The 15,618-nt window shown below is 43.9% G+C and overlaps 1 protein-coding gene across 2 annotated transcripts in view; it reads left to right on the forward strand.

Moving 5' to 3' along the window:
* RFC5 (replication factor C subunit 5) overlaps positions 1 to 15,398 on the forward strand; it is a 35,857-nt gene extending 20,459 nt beyond the window's left edge. The window contains exons 1-11 of one of the 2 annotated variants that reach the window (XM_033098224.1): positions 4,914 to 5,115; positions 6,641 to 6,705; positions 6,975 to 7,111; positions 8,244 to 8,323; positions 8,902 to 8,975; positions 10,190 to 10,349; positions 11,090 to 11,171; positions 11,560 to 11,689; positions 12,690 to 12,767; positions 13,795 to 13,849; positions 14,878 to 15,398. In XM_033098224.1, the coding sequence (XP_032954115.1) occupies positions 5,045 to 5,115; positions 6,641 to 6,705; positions 6,975 to 7,111; positions 8,244 to 8,323; positions 8,902 to 8,975; positions 10,190 to 10,349; positions 11,090 to 11,171; positions 11,560 to 11,689; positions 12,690 to 12,767; positions 13,795 to 13,849; positions 14,878 to 14,974 (1,029 nt within the window). In that variant the 5' untranslated portion in view covers positions 4,914 to 5,044 and the 3' untranslated portion in view covers positions 14,975 to 15,398. Of the gene's footprint in view, positions 1 to 4,913; positions 5,116 to 6,640; positions 6,706 to 6,974; positions 7,112 to 8,243; positions 8,324 to 8,901; positions 8,976 to 10,189; positions 10,350 to 11,089; positions 11,172 to 11,559; positions 11,690 to 12,689; positions 12,768 to 13,794; positions 13,850 to 14,877 lie in introns of those variants that run through there. The other variant, XM_033098226.1, reaches the window with a different exon arrangement.
* The last annotated feature ends 220 nt before the right edge of the window (positions 15,399 to 15,618 follow it).

Raw genomic sequence — 15,618 nt, forward strand, 5'->3', positions numbered from 1 at the left:
ATTTTGTTTGTAACCTCTGATACTGCCATCTCCAGAACCTGATGTTTTATTAAAGCATTTCCAAATCTTGTTCTGATTAGGTAAGAAAAGTTTGTGCCTGTGCTTATCAGTGTCACAATCATATGGAGATACCAATCTGACTTGTGCTTATCCCCCAAAATGTCTAAAATCGAGGCAGAAGAAGGAATTACTATATCTTTTGCCTGATCATCAGTCCATGAGAAGTCAAAAAATCACAAAGTGATCCTACAGTATTTCTGCTTGGCTAGCAGTTTTGTTTTGTTTGTTTGTTTGTTTGTTTTAATTAGATGCCAACGTTTAACATACAGGAAGTTCACATACAAATCCAAATTAAAAAAAAAAAAAATCCAAATTCCCGGTTTCTCTTGAAAAATCAAGTCTGGCAACATTTGGTTGCTGTCCCGAATACTGGGGTAGTGGACATTTGTGATCCTTTGGCCGCAGTATCTGAACCCCTCTCCTATGTTCAGGGATTGTTCCCAGTTCACAAGGCTTGGTGGGAAGCAGAAGTCTTTCCCGCCATTCAAGCTATATACCAAGCACTCACTAGCATGATACCCAGGCTTGGCCATTTTGACATGTCTCCCAGGCTTTTAAGTGGGGCGCTAGTTTTTAGAAGAATCCAGTACAGGTTAGAACTGATCAGTGGTTCTGATAGAAATGATGAAAGCAATTCTAGGAACTATGGGGGCAGTAGCATCCAAAGGTCAGCAGCTGCAAGTTTCCTTACTGGATTGGTTCCGTGGAGTAATTCTGACCATGGTTTCAGTTCCATGGCCGTCTTTGTCCTATTTTCCAATGAGCCTGCCTGCTCATTGTGAGCTATTTAATATTCCGTGGCTAAATTCCTTTTCTGCTTAAATCTTCGATCTACAAACTCTGCTTCCTTGAGGTATAGTTTCCACACAACCCTCTTCCTTTATATATGAACTTCCAAGCTACTTATACATGTGAGCTCGTCATCATGTCTCTTTCTCTTTAAAGTGATAGAATACAGTGGTACCTTGATTTTCTAACATAATCCATTCCAGAAGACCGTTTGAGTTCTGAAACATTAAAAAACTGAGGTGCAGTTTCCCCATAGAAAGTAAATGCAAAATGGATTAATCCATTCCAGACCTTTAAAATCAACCCCTAAAACTACAAATTTAGCATGAATTTTACTACCTAATGATACTATGGATCCACAAAATTTACGGCATTTGTAAACCGAAATGTTCATTAACAGAGATGTTCGAAAACCAAGGTACCACTGTATTGATATTGGAAGAGAAGCTAAAGATCCTCTAATGCAAGGATCAGCAAAGTAATGAGAAGTTTCCCAGAGGAGCTGCTCCCATTTCCCCTTACATCTCACTGGGCAGCACTGGGTCACATGCTCACCCTGTAAACCAATCAGAGGACGAGGGGTTGCTGTGATTGGCAACCCTGGAGCAGTAGTTCAACTTTGGCTGAATATTAAAATCATCTGGGGAGCTTTTTAAAATGCCAATGCTGGGTCCCTACCCCCAGAGACCCAAGTTAATTGGTCTGGCTGGACTTCTGGCACTGGAATTTTTTTAAAAAATCCTCAGGTGCTTTTAATGCCATTCCTGTCTCTAGTTCAACCTCCCACCCCTCTCCATTTTACAGGTCCTAATATTGAGGTCCAAAGAGATACTAAGTAACTTGCCCAAAGAATTATACCTTCAAGTAAGAGCAAAAACAAACACAAACAAAACCACACACACACACACACAAATGGCATTTAATAAGACACGTTTGTTTTTCTGTAATATGCATGTGAGCACACATTCTTTTTCTTAGAAAGTGAAGTCATGGAGAGCTCAAGGACTGAGAAGCAGTAGGTAGGGCAGTGGTTCTCAAACTCGATTGCATCAGAATCCCCCGGAGTCCACACAGGTGGCTGGGCCCACCCCCAGAGTTTCAGATTCAATAGGTTTGGGGTTGGGGGAAAGAATAATGAACACTTCTAACAAGTTCCCAGGGGATGTTACTGCTGCTAGTCCAAGGACCACACTCGTATAGTGGCTAAGAGCGGAGGCTATAGAATCGTAGTATCTTGGTAAGATCTGTTTCTGCCCGACACCTTGTCAGAACACGGGCAAGTTACTTAACATGTCTATGAAACGGGGCCAATGATAGTAGCTTGGGCTTATCACAACAATCGTGTGAGTATAATAAACGTATGACACTTAGAACAGTGCCTGACCTATAGTAACTGTCTAATGAATATTAGCTGTTAGCATTCATTCATTCATTGAACAATTCCTTTGAGCCAGGCACTGTTCCTGGCATCAGGAATACAGTCGTGAATAAGTCAAAGCTTAGCCTCTCAATGAGCTTACAATCCACTGGGGAGACAGACAATAGATAACCTTGTAAATACCTAATATAATGTCACACAGAAGAATTCTGTATTCCAAGGAAACTGACGAGCAGGTGCACACAGTTTTATGAGAACTTGGTCCAGTCCTGTTTGCATCTATCAGCTCGAGGACTGGTGGCATCATGCTTCTAATGCAAAGGCTCCATAACAAGATGGCTTTTACTATGGTGGTTGAAGGAAGCCCAGGTTATGGCATTTTAGTCATGGTTCTCCACAGAAATAGAACCAATAAAAAAATGTGTGTGTGTGTGTGTGTGTGATTTATAGTTACACTTAGATTTATGTACATTTTCAAACATTCAAGTATTTCTATATTCTACATTCTACAATAAATATATATTAATATATAACACGTGTAACATATAACATATTGTATATTAATAATACAGTTATATAACTATTTTATATTTTTAATATTTTATATATTCATATTTATATTATATATGCCATAGGAATTGGCTAAAGTGAATATGGAGGGCAAGAAATCCCACAATCTGCTGTTTGCAAGCTGAAGACCAAGGAAAGCTGGTGATTTAATTTAGTCTGAGTTCGAAGACCTGAGAATCAAGAGCACAGGTGTTGGAGGACAAAAGATGGGTGTCCCGGCTCAAAAAGAAAGCAAATTCACGCTTCCTCTGCCTTTTTGTTTTATTCAGGCCCTGAGCAGGTTGGGCGACGCCCACCTGCGTTAGTGCAGGTGATCTTTATTTAGTCTACTGATTCAAATGCCAATCTCTTGCAAAAACACCCTTAGAGACAACCCCCAAAATAATATTTTACGAACTCCCTTAGCTCAGTCAAGTTGACACATAAAAATAATCCTCACAGGCATAGTCACACCAGCCAATTCTTTAAGTTTTGTTTGAGAGGAAACATTTGAAACAAGATGTCAGGCAGGGACTCAGCCCTCATTCCCCGCACAAGAACTCAGGATATGGTGAGGCCGAAAAGAAACAACGGAGCCACAGATAGAGGAGTCATACTACCATATTCTCGATGGCGGCTGGTCGAGACACAGGAAGTAAGATCAACACGATCTGCAATCCACAATCCACTGGCTAACCGCAATGACTAGCTTGCTACCCGCAATTGCTAGCCGTAATCCGCCATGTGCTTCTCTGCCAACCAACTAACCAACCTCCTAGCATAGCCATGGCAGTTATATTAGTGGCTAATGGCTAACTGGTTACAGTGGATAGCCAACTAGTCACAGCTGATGGCCATCTACTACCTGAGCCAGCACCTTTCCACGTGAGGATGAGAGCCTGGAAACTGCTCTCTGGGGCTCTGTCCCCACACAAGAACAGATGGGTGGCCAGCTAGTGTTATTAGGTTGGTGCAAAAGCAATTGCGGTTTAAAAGGTTAAAACCAATCGCACCAATAGAAGGGAAGTTATTCCATTGAATTCTCACGATCATTTGGGGGTAAATATTATTTTGGAGAAGGAGAGAAGCAACCTGCCCGAAGCTAAGTGGCAAAAGTGGCGTGTTAATGATCTGAACAACTAGTATTAGGATTGGCCTGGAGGAAGCAGAGGGTAGAGGCGCTGTCGTACCACGAGCCACATCTGACCCCCTGCTTCTGAACCCCCAGGCAGGCGCTAGGGTGAAGCCATACTGCCATCATGTAATTGCTCACTGTCCCTCTACTCTGCTCCTAACACAGGTGACAGTGACACAATAAAATGCAAGGAGCAGCTACTTCTGAATCAGAACACCCTGACTCCACGCCAGCCTCATCTCCTCTCAGTATTGGCTTTCTCAACGTGTAAAAAACAAACAAACAAACAAACACTTTATTATGGATGTAACAGACACTCTTTCCTGGGAAATACCAGCAACATTCTCCCTTCACCTCCGGAAAAACACTACAAATTTGATACCAATTCTCAGTGTCTTCAGTTCATAGGGACCCTGTCTTCTATGCCTATTAACTAGCCCTTTCCAGGTACACATATTAACCTAATTGGAAGTTTATTGTTTTGTTTTCACTCTGGACTTGTTTCTGGGGGTTGGCTCTCTAAATTCTGTTGGGTGAGGGACATGAATTTGGGAGACAGATTGGAGTTGTGTTTGTTTGGAGTTGTTTTTCAATTCAAAGTACTCACCTCCCTGTTTTGGAGCCAAAAGGTTTTTCAAGCCTCTTTTCGTTTGGCACTTATGTTTAAGAACTGGCGTGGCATTTGGGGTTATTTTTTAGGGCTGGCAGCTTTCTGGTCCTTTGAAGGGCGAGTGTTTGAACTTTGGTGATGGCAAAATTGGCTTTGGCCATGACACTTTAATTTGTAATGATGACTGGCGATTGCAGGGGTGGCCTTACCTCTCCCTACCCCCCATCTCACTGGGCTCAGGAAGCCTCTTGGCACGGAAGAGCGGGCAGCGCGGGCTAGAAGGGGGGAGCGGGAGGGAAGCGAGGCCCGCGCTTCACGGTAACCAGGCAACCGGCGCCTTAGCAACAGAAAGGGGCGGGACCGAGAGAGGAAGTCGGAAGGCTGCGACTAAACCTCGCGATAGTTGCTTTTGCGCGCGAACTCTAAGAGCCGGGGTCCCCGGGTTAAGTTGGGGCTTTTCGGCGTGCAGGCTCCTGGGGGACGCGACGACCCCCGCCGATCCGGACACCTTCAGCACCCCACCATGGAAGCCTCGGCGCACAAGCAGCAGCAGCAGCAGCAGCCCGCGGCGACCAAGATCAGGAACCTGCCCTGGTAGGAGGAGGCCTGGCTGCCGCGCAGAAGGGGTCGGCCGCTCGGGAAGGCAGTGGTCGGGGTGCGCAGGGCGCCGGGCCGCCCCCCGACCTGCGGTGGGAGGGAGCCACAGAGGTGCGCCTCCACACCTCCAGTCCCCCAATTCCCCTCCGTTCTATTTATGACGTTTGCCAGATCTCCCTGGTCCCCTCCGTCCCATTCCTTCTACGGAAGAAGAAAGCGGCTTTCGCACCTGGGTAACAGCACAGGGCTTTGATCCCGCGTCTTCTGACACTGCATTGGCCACGGAGCCCGAATGGCCTCTTCTCTCTTGCCGAAATCTTCGCTGTGATTGGTCAAATTCTAAAACATAATAATAACACTCCCTAGTTGACTTTTACTTAAATGGCTTTCTATTAGATTATCAGGCACTCTCGATGTTTGATCTTTACGAAGATCCTAGGAGGTAGGTATTCTTTATTATTCCAGTTTTACAGTTGGAATACAACCAAAAGGTTAAATGACTAGCCTAAGGGCCAGAGCTAGAAAATAAATTTGGATTTGAATCCAAGTGGGCTGAATTCACAGCCTGCATTTACTTCCACAGCTATGTCCTAATGATGTTTTAAAGGCTGATGGGAGTTCGCTTGATTTCAGAAATCTTGTTCTTGTCTAACAACGGGTTCCATTTGTTTTTATTATGTTAAAAATACGTACAATTTACACTTGTAACCATTTTAAAGTGTACAGTTCCGTGGCATTAAGTACATTCAGAACGCTGTGCAACCATGCCACTGTCTAGTTCCAAAATTTTTCATCACCCCTAATAGAAATCCCATACCCACTGGCACCCACTCCCCTCCCTCCCCCCAGCCCCTGGCAACCACTAATCTGCTTTCTGTCTCTGTGAATTTGCCTATTTTGTATATTTCATATAAATACAGTCAATATCTGGCTTTTTGTGACTGGCTTGTTTTCACTTACTGTGTTTTCATGGTTCATCCATGAATGTATCACACTCCATTTCTTTTTATGGCTGAATAATATTCCATTGTATGGCTATACCATCATTTATTTATCCATTCATATGTTGATGTATACTTGGGTAGGAATTCAGTTTTGAATTCACACTGAAATAATAGGAGCCCATCCAGGTTGAGATTACACGCAGACAGCTGGAAAGGTGAAAGTGGAGCGGAGTTTATCGACTTCAGCCTTATGGACATTTTGGGCCAGCTCTGTGGGGTGGGGAGTTGGGGGGCCTGTCCTGTGCAGTGTAGGAGGTTTAGCCACATCCCTGGTGCCTGCCCACTAGATGCCAGTAGCACCCTCCACCCAACTGTGACAACTGAAAATGTCTCCAGATAGCGCCAAATGTTCCTTGGGGGACAAAACCACCCCTGGTTGAGGACCCCAGGTCTGTATTCAAATTTAAAGGGTTTTGTGTCTCTTCCTCTTTGAGTTAGGATATGAAAGGATTCTTGGGCATATAACAAAACGTTCTTGCATTAATATATGTTGTAATCCATGCTGAATTGTATTTCAGGGTTGAAAAATACCGGCCACAGGCACTGAGTGACCTCATTTCTCATCAGGACATTTTGAGTACCAGTAAGCATCCATGTGTCATTTGCTGTTATCCTAGTTGAAGGACCTGTTACATTTCTTGGTGCTCTTGTCTCTGCTAAGTAATAAGTTGGAAGACTGATTGAGCTTCGTGGAATGTGGCTGTAAGAGTTGCATCCTTCGGATATTTTGATTCCTGCATCTGCCTCTGATTTGCATATAGGGTTGAAGTGCATTTAGCCCAACTCACGGGCCCAAGTGAATGAAGCGACTCTCAGAAACTGATGAGGTCTCTCTTTCTTCCTGATCCTCAGTTCAAAAATTCATCAGTGAAGACCGACTGCCACACCTGCTTCTCTACGGTCCTCCGGGCACAGGAAAGACGTCCACCATCCTGGCCTGTGCTAAACAGCTATACAAAGATAAAGAATTCGGCTCCATGGTCCTGGAGGTAAACAGGAGGGTTATTCTTACTCGACAAGGGACTCGAGTCTCTTAGTTGTGCTAGTTTCATTTCACTTTACAAGTAAGTTGTCCCCCTGGTGGTTGGGAAAGAAGCCGATGTAAAATAAGAATACTTCAATTCACTTTTTACTATAATTGGAATTTTGGTCTGGATGGGCAGTAGCTAGAGGGCAGTTGTAGGGCTAAGTGTTTTTCTGTGCTGTTGACGGCTTATACCCACACGCTCCATGGTCCCCCGCTGAGTGATCGCTCCGTTGCTGGATATGTCCCACGTGCCCCGTCAGATTGACTACAAGCTCTTTTGCCCTCGAGCTCCTGGTTAGGTTTGGCCAATAGGGGCCCTGAGAGTCTGGGGAAAGGAGAATGATGCCTGGTCCTGCTCTGGGGGCCCCCACAGGCTGACAGCGTCCCCCCTGCAGGACACATAACACTGCCTGCTCCAGGTGCCAACACCACGCCCCTGTTAACCCCATAAGACTTGTGGGTGGTAATGGGCCCCAATAGTCCCTGAGGTATTGCATAGCTCTCTTGGTTCCCCACACCCCATGAACACCTTTAAAAATAACTCTTCATGTAATTCTCTTCAAATTGCTGAATCTGAGCATGCCATCTATTTACTGCTGAAACTCAACCGATACACTTAGATTACACAATTCTAAATATTGTCTATTGCACGAAAAATGATGTTTAACTTATTTTGTTATATGTCTTAGAACGTTGCTGCCACTAATGTGCTTACCTCAGTGTATTAAGAACTTGGTAACTTCTGGGTTGCTCTAGGTTTGGTAGCTAAAATAAGCATCATTCTACTCATGCCAGAGGTGCTGTTTACTTGACTAGGCCAATTGATTATTCCTCCAGAATACATCAGTGATCGTCCTTGAAAGGGGGGAGAAAAATGGGACATTTACCTTACAGAATGTAATGTTATGATCTAATGAGTTGTGAGTTTTAAATACAATTGTGATCTTGTGTTTTTTTATAGTGATTATCTCTTAGCTGTCATTAGACATGGAGATGTAGCTTGCTGAGCTGGATCGATGAAAAAGAGACATTAATTCATAGATAGCACACCAACATGTTTTTTATTTGTTCTGGCTTCTCTCTTCCACCTTTAGCTGAATGCTTCAGATGACCGAGGAATAGATATCGTTCGGGGGCCAATCCTGAGCTTTGCTAGCACAAGGACAATATTCAAGTAAGAAATTTTGCGTAATTTCTCTCCCTAGGTATTTTGATCAGTGAGATGAGCTTAATTTTGTTAACCCTCCCCTTTGCCAGTTTGTAAAGGTTTAAAAATAAAAATGACAAAAACAGCCATGAAAAAGAGATAAAGTGCAGGGATGGTGGTAAATGTTAAATGCAAATGTTGAAATATTATCAAAGTCTATATTAGCAAGATCTTTGGGGAAGCACTAGCTTCGTTTTATTAGTCAGCTGAGGACATTACATGAGCTAGTTTGAATGTAAACAAAAACGAATTGAGATCAGATGGATAACTAGGATGGTGGTGGGAAAAAAAAGATGAAAAGATAGGCATGCGTGAAGGTGGCGGAAAAAGCAGCACTAGAGTAATAGGATACTATGGGGAAGAGGAGTTACAAGAGTGACGGGGCATTTCTTCTGCGTGACCACAGATGTCTGCTTTGGTCGGAGTTCTAGGAGACGTGGCCTCTGAAACAGGGCCCGATGGCACAAATCTGAAGATAGCGGTTTGGGCCTGGAGGTTGAAGTGAGATTGAAGAACTCTTTAGATGGTACCAATTGTTTTCCTAGGAAAGGCTTCAAACTAGTGATCCTGGATGAAGCTGATGCCATGACTCAGGATGCCCAGAATGCCTTGCGGAGAGGTAAGAGCTGCGAAGTACAGGGCATTGGCCGATGGGCACATCAGGAGAACTGGCAACTGGAGACACCAGAGAGGACATGGCTTCTTTTCCATTTTCGTTGACCTTCTGACCCAGAGAAAGCTCTGTATACCTTTCCCTGTGTCTCCCATCTGATGATCTAGACAAAAATGTCTCCATATTGAGGGTTTCCCCTTTGAGCAGCTTGAAGACATAAGCCTTGTTGGGACTTGTTAAGTATGACCAGACTGATGTTTCATCCTCCTTTTCAGCTGGGTTCAATTTCAGGGTTGGGAATTTGTATCGTTTGATGGAAGGTGCTGGAAAGTCTTTTCATTCCTCAACTGCTTGGATAGATCGTTCTGCTGTTGGTGCCCTTCGATACAAAATAGCCAGGAAAATAATGCTGGAACTTTAGTCACACTCAGAAAGCTGACATTACTTCAGTACTTGCCAAGTGCGTGATTTGGCAGGGAAGGTAGAGTGTCCTGTGACATGTTGTCTTAAGGGGCCTAGGGCAGTTCATTTCTGGAAAGGACATTCATAATCTCTCTTATTAAGATGCTGAGGTCATGAGCTAGGAGAGAAGGATGACCTTTCGGAAATCTGGGTAGGAGGAGTGAATCATAGCCAATGTTTAAGAAGAGGAGGAGGACAGAATATCTTCTGGTCCTCGAAGCTTTGGCAGTCTTTCCTTGGCATCTCGTTCTGAAGAGTGACTGTCAATCTGGGCAGATCCCTGAGCAAAAACATTGGGTGCTTACCAAACGAAACTGTCCTAAGCATGTCTGATTTGGGGTTCTTGCTGTCTTGGATGCTCTAAGACTTTGAGGCAAAGCTACCCCTTCCCACCTAATAGCAGGTGGAGGATCGTCAACCTGCCAAATAGAATTGCATGCAAAAGGGCAGGGATACTGGATTTCGTATCTTCATGGAATGGGATGGCAAGAGCATCAGAATCATAGCGAGTCATAAAAAAAGGAAGCGTTTTATAAAATCCTATGGTGACACGTTTGTCATCTTTTGGAGAATGGCTGATTCCAGTCCTAACCCCCGCTCAGTGGCACCCAATCATTACAGTAGCACCCCCACTTGTCTGCATTCTTGGATTCTTGTTGCATTCTTGTACCCTTCATGTGACCATAGAAAAGTTCAGGACTTCTGGGTCCTGTGAAGAATCAGAATGGATGTGAGAAGGCTTTCTTTTCTTTTGCCAGTGATTGAGAAATTTACTGAAAATACCAGATTTTGCCTCATCTGTAACTATCTGTCAAAGATCATCCCTGCCTTGCAGTCCCGTTGTACAAGGTTCCGATTCGGTCCCCTGACTCCTGAACTCATGGTTCCCCGCCTGGAGCATGTCGTAGGAGAAGAGAAGTAAGTATGTGGAAAAGCAGGAAAGGTGAGGGTCTTGGGGACGGAGCGCGGTGGTTCTGGGGTGACTGGCTGGTTTACATTGAAAGGTGATGTTTGTAAACGACTCAGCCGAGTGCCTAGTGCAGGGTAGGCATCAGGGGCTGTTCGCTGCTGTCATTCTCTCTGGTTTGTCACAGACATTCTTCATAAAAGTCATTTGGCTCTTCCCTTGTTTGCATTCTCCTCCCCTGGAAGCTGTCCGAGTTTCCTCCTCCTCTTCTTTTGTCATTGGAGACTGCATGCTGCCAACCCCCTTCTGCTAAGATGCCTCCAGCCTTTTTTGACTAGAAGGGAAGGTACTGAGATAGTACATTCTGTGTAATCAGATGCCAAGCAAGTAGCCAACTTGAGCTGCTGCTTATTTGAAAGGAGGTGTGTTGGCTCTGGTCACACATCTTACCAGTGCTCTTTCCTCTCCAGAGAACATAATTCAAAGCCAGTTGCTCAACATAGCAAGGCCTGGTCCTAAATAAGGGGTCTTTGTAGACTTTTGAGTGGGCTGTGACGAGTAATGTGAGACCATCATCCCTAAAAACCAGAGTAAGTTCTTGATCCTGTAGATCAGGAAATTACTGTTAACTCCGTCCTTCCCTTTTTTTCTCATTGTTTCAAAACCTGAGTCATTCCAGGCCATCTTACTCTCTTGGTGAATGCTCGTACTCTTAAGGGCGTCTCAGTCCCTCCTGCCTGTTTCCTTTCAGAGTTGATATAAGTGAAGACGGGATGAAAGCACTTGTAACTCTTTCCAGTGGAGATATGCGAAGAGCTTTGAACATTTTGCAGGTATGATGCTATTCATGGCAAATCTCAAGTCGTTGCTGCGGAACAGTTGTTCCAGAAAGACATAAGCAACAGCATAACCAGTCTGTAAATGCAGAAATCTAGAACTGGTCAGACCTCCATCTTCTAATGTGCCAGTGATCTCCTCCTTTCAATTATGTTTTGCTTAATTGCAAGAATAATTTGTTGCAAACAAGGGAACGATAGGGAAGGATTCTGCAACAAGCAGCAGCGTCCTCTGATGAGGCCAACTCTTTCCAGTGTAAAAACTACAGGGTTTGAGTTCCCCCGGGCCCTTGTAACATTGCTACCTCAGCAGTTTCCTCCTGACCTGTTTGCAAACTTGGCGGCTGCTGTGACAGCCACCGTGCTTCTCTCCCTCTCTGCACAGAGCACCAATATGGCCTTTGGGAAAGTGACAGAGGAAACTGTCTACACCTGCACAGGGCACCCGCTCAAGTCAGACATTGCCAACATTTTGGACTGGATGTTGAATCAAGACTTCACCACGGCCTACAGAAGTATCCTTTCTCGATCCCGCCAACGGCACATTATGTGCCCAAGGCCTGACCTTGGCACCAGGAGCCAGGCTAGTCAGCACCTACACCTTACGGGCAGCTGTTGGGGAAGCAAGATGGTTGTGGGTGGAGTGAGTACTTGTCTTCAGTGCCCCAAAGTTCTTTCTGAGGGGCTCTGACCTGGGTACAGCTTGAAGCCACTTCAGTCACAGATGGAAGACACAGTTAGACCTTGGAATGGAAGATGTAGTCTTTTTCAACTGGTCTGTTACTCTTCTTTTGTCGTGAAATTAAAAGCTAGGTGTAGTGATACAGAGCCTTTCGGGGCATGTGGAAGTCATGCATTTGGCCCTGTTCTCTAGTTGACAGAGATACAACTGTATCTTTTTTATATATATTTAGGAGCCCTGAATCTGTGATATAAAATCTGATAAATGTTATTGAGAAATACTTTTTCTTTTTAATTGAAGAATATTGGGGAACTGTGTTTCTCCAGGGCCCATCAGCTCCAAGACATTGTCCTTCAATCTAGTTGTGGAGGGCGCAGCTCAGCTCCAAGTCCAGTTGCCGTTTTCAATCTTTAGTTGCAGGGGGCACAGCCCACCATCCCATGCGGGAATTGAACCGGCAACCTTGTTGTTGAGAGCCCGTGCTCTAACTGAGCCATCCGGCTGCTCCTCCAGCAGCTCAGTGACAGCTCGTTGTCTTCAATCTAGTTGTGGAGGGTGCAGCTCACTGGCCCATATGGGAATAGAACTGGCAACCCTGTTCAGAGCTCACACTCTAACCAACTGAGCCATCCGGCCTGTTATCTTTCAGAAAGACCTTATTGAAGATGAAAACATGGTAAGAATTGGAGTTCACCATATGCAGTTTCAGATTGAAAGAGAGAACAACAAAAGAAGCCCCCATTTTGAAAGTCCCTCACCAGGGTTTGGATTCAAAATTCTCTGCAGTGGCTTTGTTCTGGAACTTGTTCCCTTTGCCTTAACTGCTCCTCTAGATATTATGGACTTGAAAACTCTGAAGGGGTTGGCACTACATGATATCCTGACAGAGATACACTTGTTTGTGCATAGAGGTAACTTACATTATCCCCTAGTTTAGAAGCTGTAGAGGTGGCATGCTTTGTGGCTAAGAGTGGTTAGAGGGAACATGAGGCTTCATTTTTGAAGCAAAAAAACAGGAATGAAGTATAAACCTGACCCCTCCTTGTTATTTAAAACTTTGTTCCACAAGTACTGTGAACCTCAAGAACTGCTGGGGAGAGAGTGGAAACTAACTTTATTTCCTCCAAGGGTTGGTATTTTACAGCTCTAAGTCGTGTATTTTATTTCACATTTCTAAAAGAATATGTTCCCCAAAAGGAGATCTATCTTCATGTAAACCAAAGCTGTTTTAACTAAACTATCTTAAATCCACACTTGGTTGTATGTTCAATAGAGAATTGGTTCTCAACCTTGCCAGCGTGTAGGAGTCACGACCCCACCCACCAGGACCAATCGGTTGGCCTTTTGGGGGTAGCCGAGCATCAGTCTTTTTTCAAGCTCTCCAGGTGATTTGTTGTGCAGCCTTTTGGAGCTTTCCTCCACAACAGCCAACTGCACAGACAGCTGGGTCCGTGAACGTTGGTTCTACTGGTACCTTTACAGGCGTTTTCCTAGCTGGCTGCGGGGCGTTAGCTTCTGCCCAAGAGTGTGGTTGGCTCAAGCCCAGCTCTGCACTCGATTGTGGAAGCTAAGCAGAAGCTGACTTTTAAAAATCAATAGTTTATGTTGAAGAATTGGGACAGCAAGTGAGAACTCAGCTTTTAAATTATAAAGCTACCCAGTTGCTAAAAGGGCCGTGTTGATGACGCCTCTGTGTTCTTGTGATCACTTTGGAATCTGCTAATTTTTTCTTTTTGGTTTTACTCTGAAGACTCACAAAATGGGTTGGATAAAAACTGAAAACCTATACAATTTTTATATCCTTAGTGATCTGAGCCTTCAAGAAAAGTTTAGGGGTACTCATCTGATGTGTTAGCCACCTCATACTTGTCTGCTGGGACTTTTTTTAAATAGTACAGAGTGACAGACCGCACTCATTTGATTTTGTTTTTCCCCTAGTTGACTTTCCATCTTCAGTTCGAATACATTTATTGACTAAAATGGCGGACATTGAGTGAGTATTTCCCAATTGTAATTCTTTACCTTCCCGTGGGCTTGTTTCTACTTTCCTGGTTTCACCTTTTTTGTCTGAATCATTCCTCTATGGCACAACCTAGTTTTTGGTGGGATTATTGACTAAAACATGGGGAAGGGTATGAGTTGCTTAAAGAACGTGAATAAACACAAGGACAGGTATAGCTCAATTCCATATTTGAGATAAAGACCTCAAAGGCTTGGTCCACACTGGTTCTGGACATGCTCGTTACTCTAGAATCCTGCTTCATTTCAGACCTCTAGGTGTGGGAACAATCAGCTGTCCAGCTTTAAGGCATTTCGGCATCAACCATATTGGGGGGAAAAGGAAACATAAGCTCAATTTTCCACTATGCCTGGTTTGGTAAAGTTATTAGCACCCAGTGAAGATGGCAGCTGTCTTTTAAGTAGACAAAAGCACTGGGATTCAAAGTAAGCCGTCAACATAGGCCAACTCCAATTTGCCATCATTGGCTTTTAGACGTACACATTAGGTGACTTACCACTACATTGTGAATACTGACTTTGCTTTCAATGGCTTAATGAAAAGGTCTTGTCAAAGGTGACAAGATGAAGTGCCACTGTCCTGCTTTACCGATTACATCACAGACCACAGATATGTCAACCAAACTTCCCACTGAATTAAAAGGAAGGAAATCTTAATTATACTTCCTCTCAATGTATTTTGTGGGTGAAGAAATAATCCTTAATTATATAAGTTCTGTATATCTACATACAGCTAGGACCAAGTTAAGTTCAGAACAATGCAACTGATAATTAACAATTTTTTTAAATTTAATTTTTCCTCACCAATTTGAATCAAATTTATGAGTGTTTATGGCAGGGAAGAAAATGTTAGGGGACACATACAAGATTAATATCCAGGATAAATTTTCATTATCTCCTATCCTCTTTCAGCAGATTTTCCCTCTTTGATCTCTTTCGTGGTCTTGTCAAGGGTAGCTGTCTGACAGTTTCTATTCTTATCTTTGGTTTGGTTTCTTTTAGGTACAGACTTTCTGTTGGCACCAACGAGAAGATTCAGCTGAGTTCCCTCATTGCCGCTTTTCAAGTCACCAGAGACCTGATTGTCACAGAGGCCTAGATGCTCAGGACCTTGTGCTGCAAGTCATAAGGCTCAGCAGTGACGAGAACAGGGGACTCCTTATGGGATGAGCTGCTGCCTGGGGCCACTGGATAACGCCACAATCACCCCCAGTCTTGGAAAACTCTATTCCAGGCATGGGTGGTGGGCAGATGTATAAAAAGGTACCTTGGTTGTGGCTGTTTGGAACAGGCATGTACAAGACAATTTTAATGTACAGCTGTCTTATGGCACTGCCCACTTTTATTTTATGGGGGCGGGGGAAGGAGCAAACAACCTTTATTTCAGCCTTAAGGCTTTTACCCTTTAGCTGCTTGGATGACAGGAAATTGGCCTGCCCTATTTGTTTCAGAATGTAAGGCTTTCACATCTAACGTGGCCCACATGTCTTCCAAATCAAGATAAACGAAATATCCAAAATCAAGTATAAATATAATCTGTGGCACTGTTTAGAGTAGGTATTCATGGATTTCTGGCCAAAACTATTAGACTCATAAAATGGACTCAATTCTCTTAAAAACTGGGCTTTTTCTTTGTTCTCTTGAAGTGGAGGAGTTACTAGCAGATTCCTAATTGTGGTGTGGACAGTAGAGAAAATTTTCACTTTAAATTATGCCATTAACGATCAGAGGTGCAACACTCAC

Source organism: Rhinolophus ferrumequinum, chromosome 25 (genome assembly GCF_004115265.2).
Source record: "Rhinolophus ferrumequinum isolate MPI-CBG mRhiFer1 chromosome 25, mRhiFer1_v1.p, whole genome shotgun sequence".
Taxonomy (NCBI): Eukaryota; Metazoa; Chordata; class Mammalia; order Chiroptera; family Rhinolophidae; genus Rhinolophus; species Rhinolophus ferrumequinum.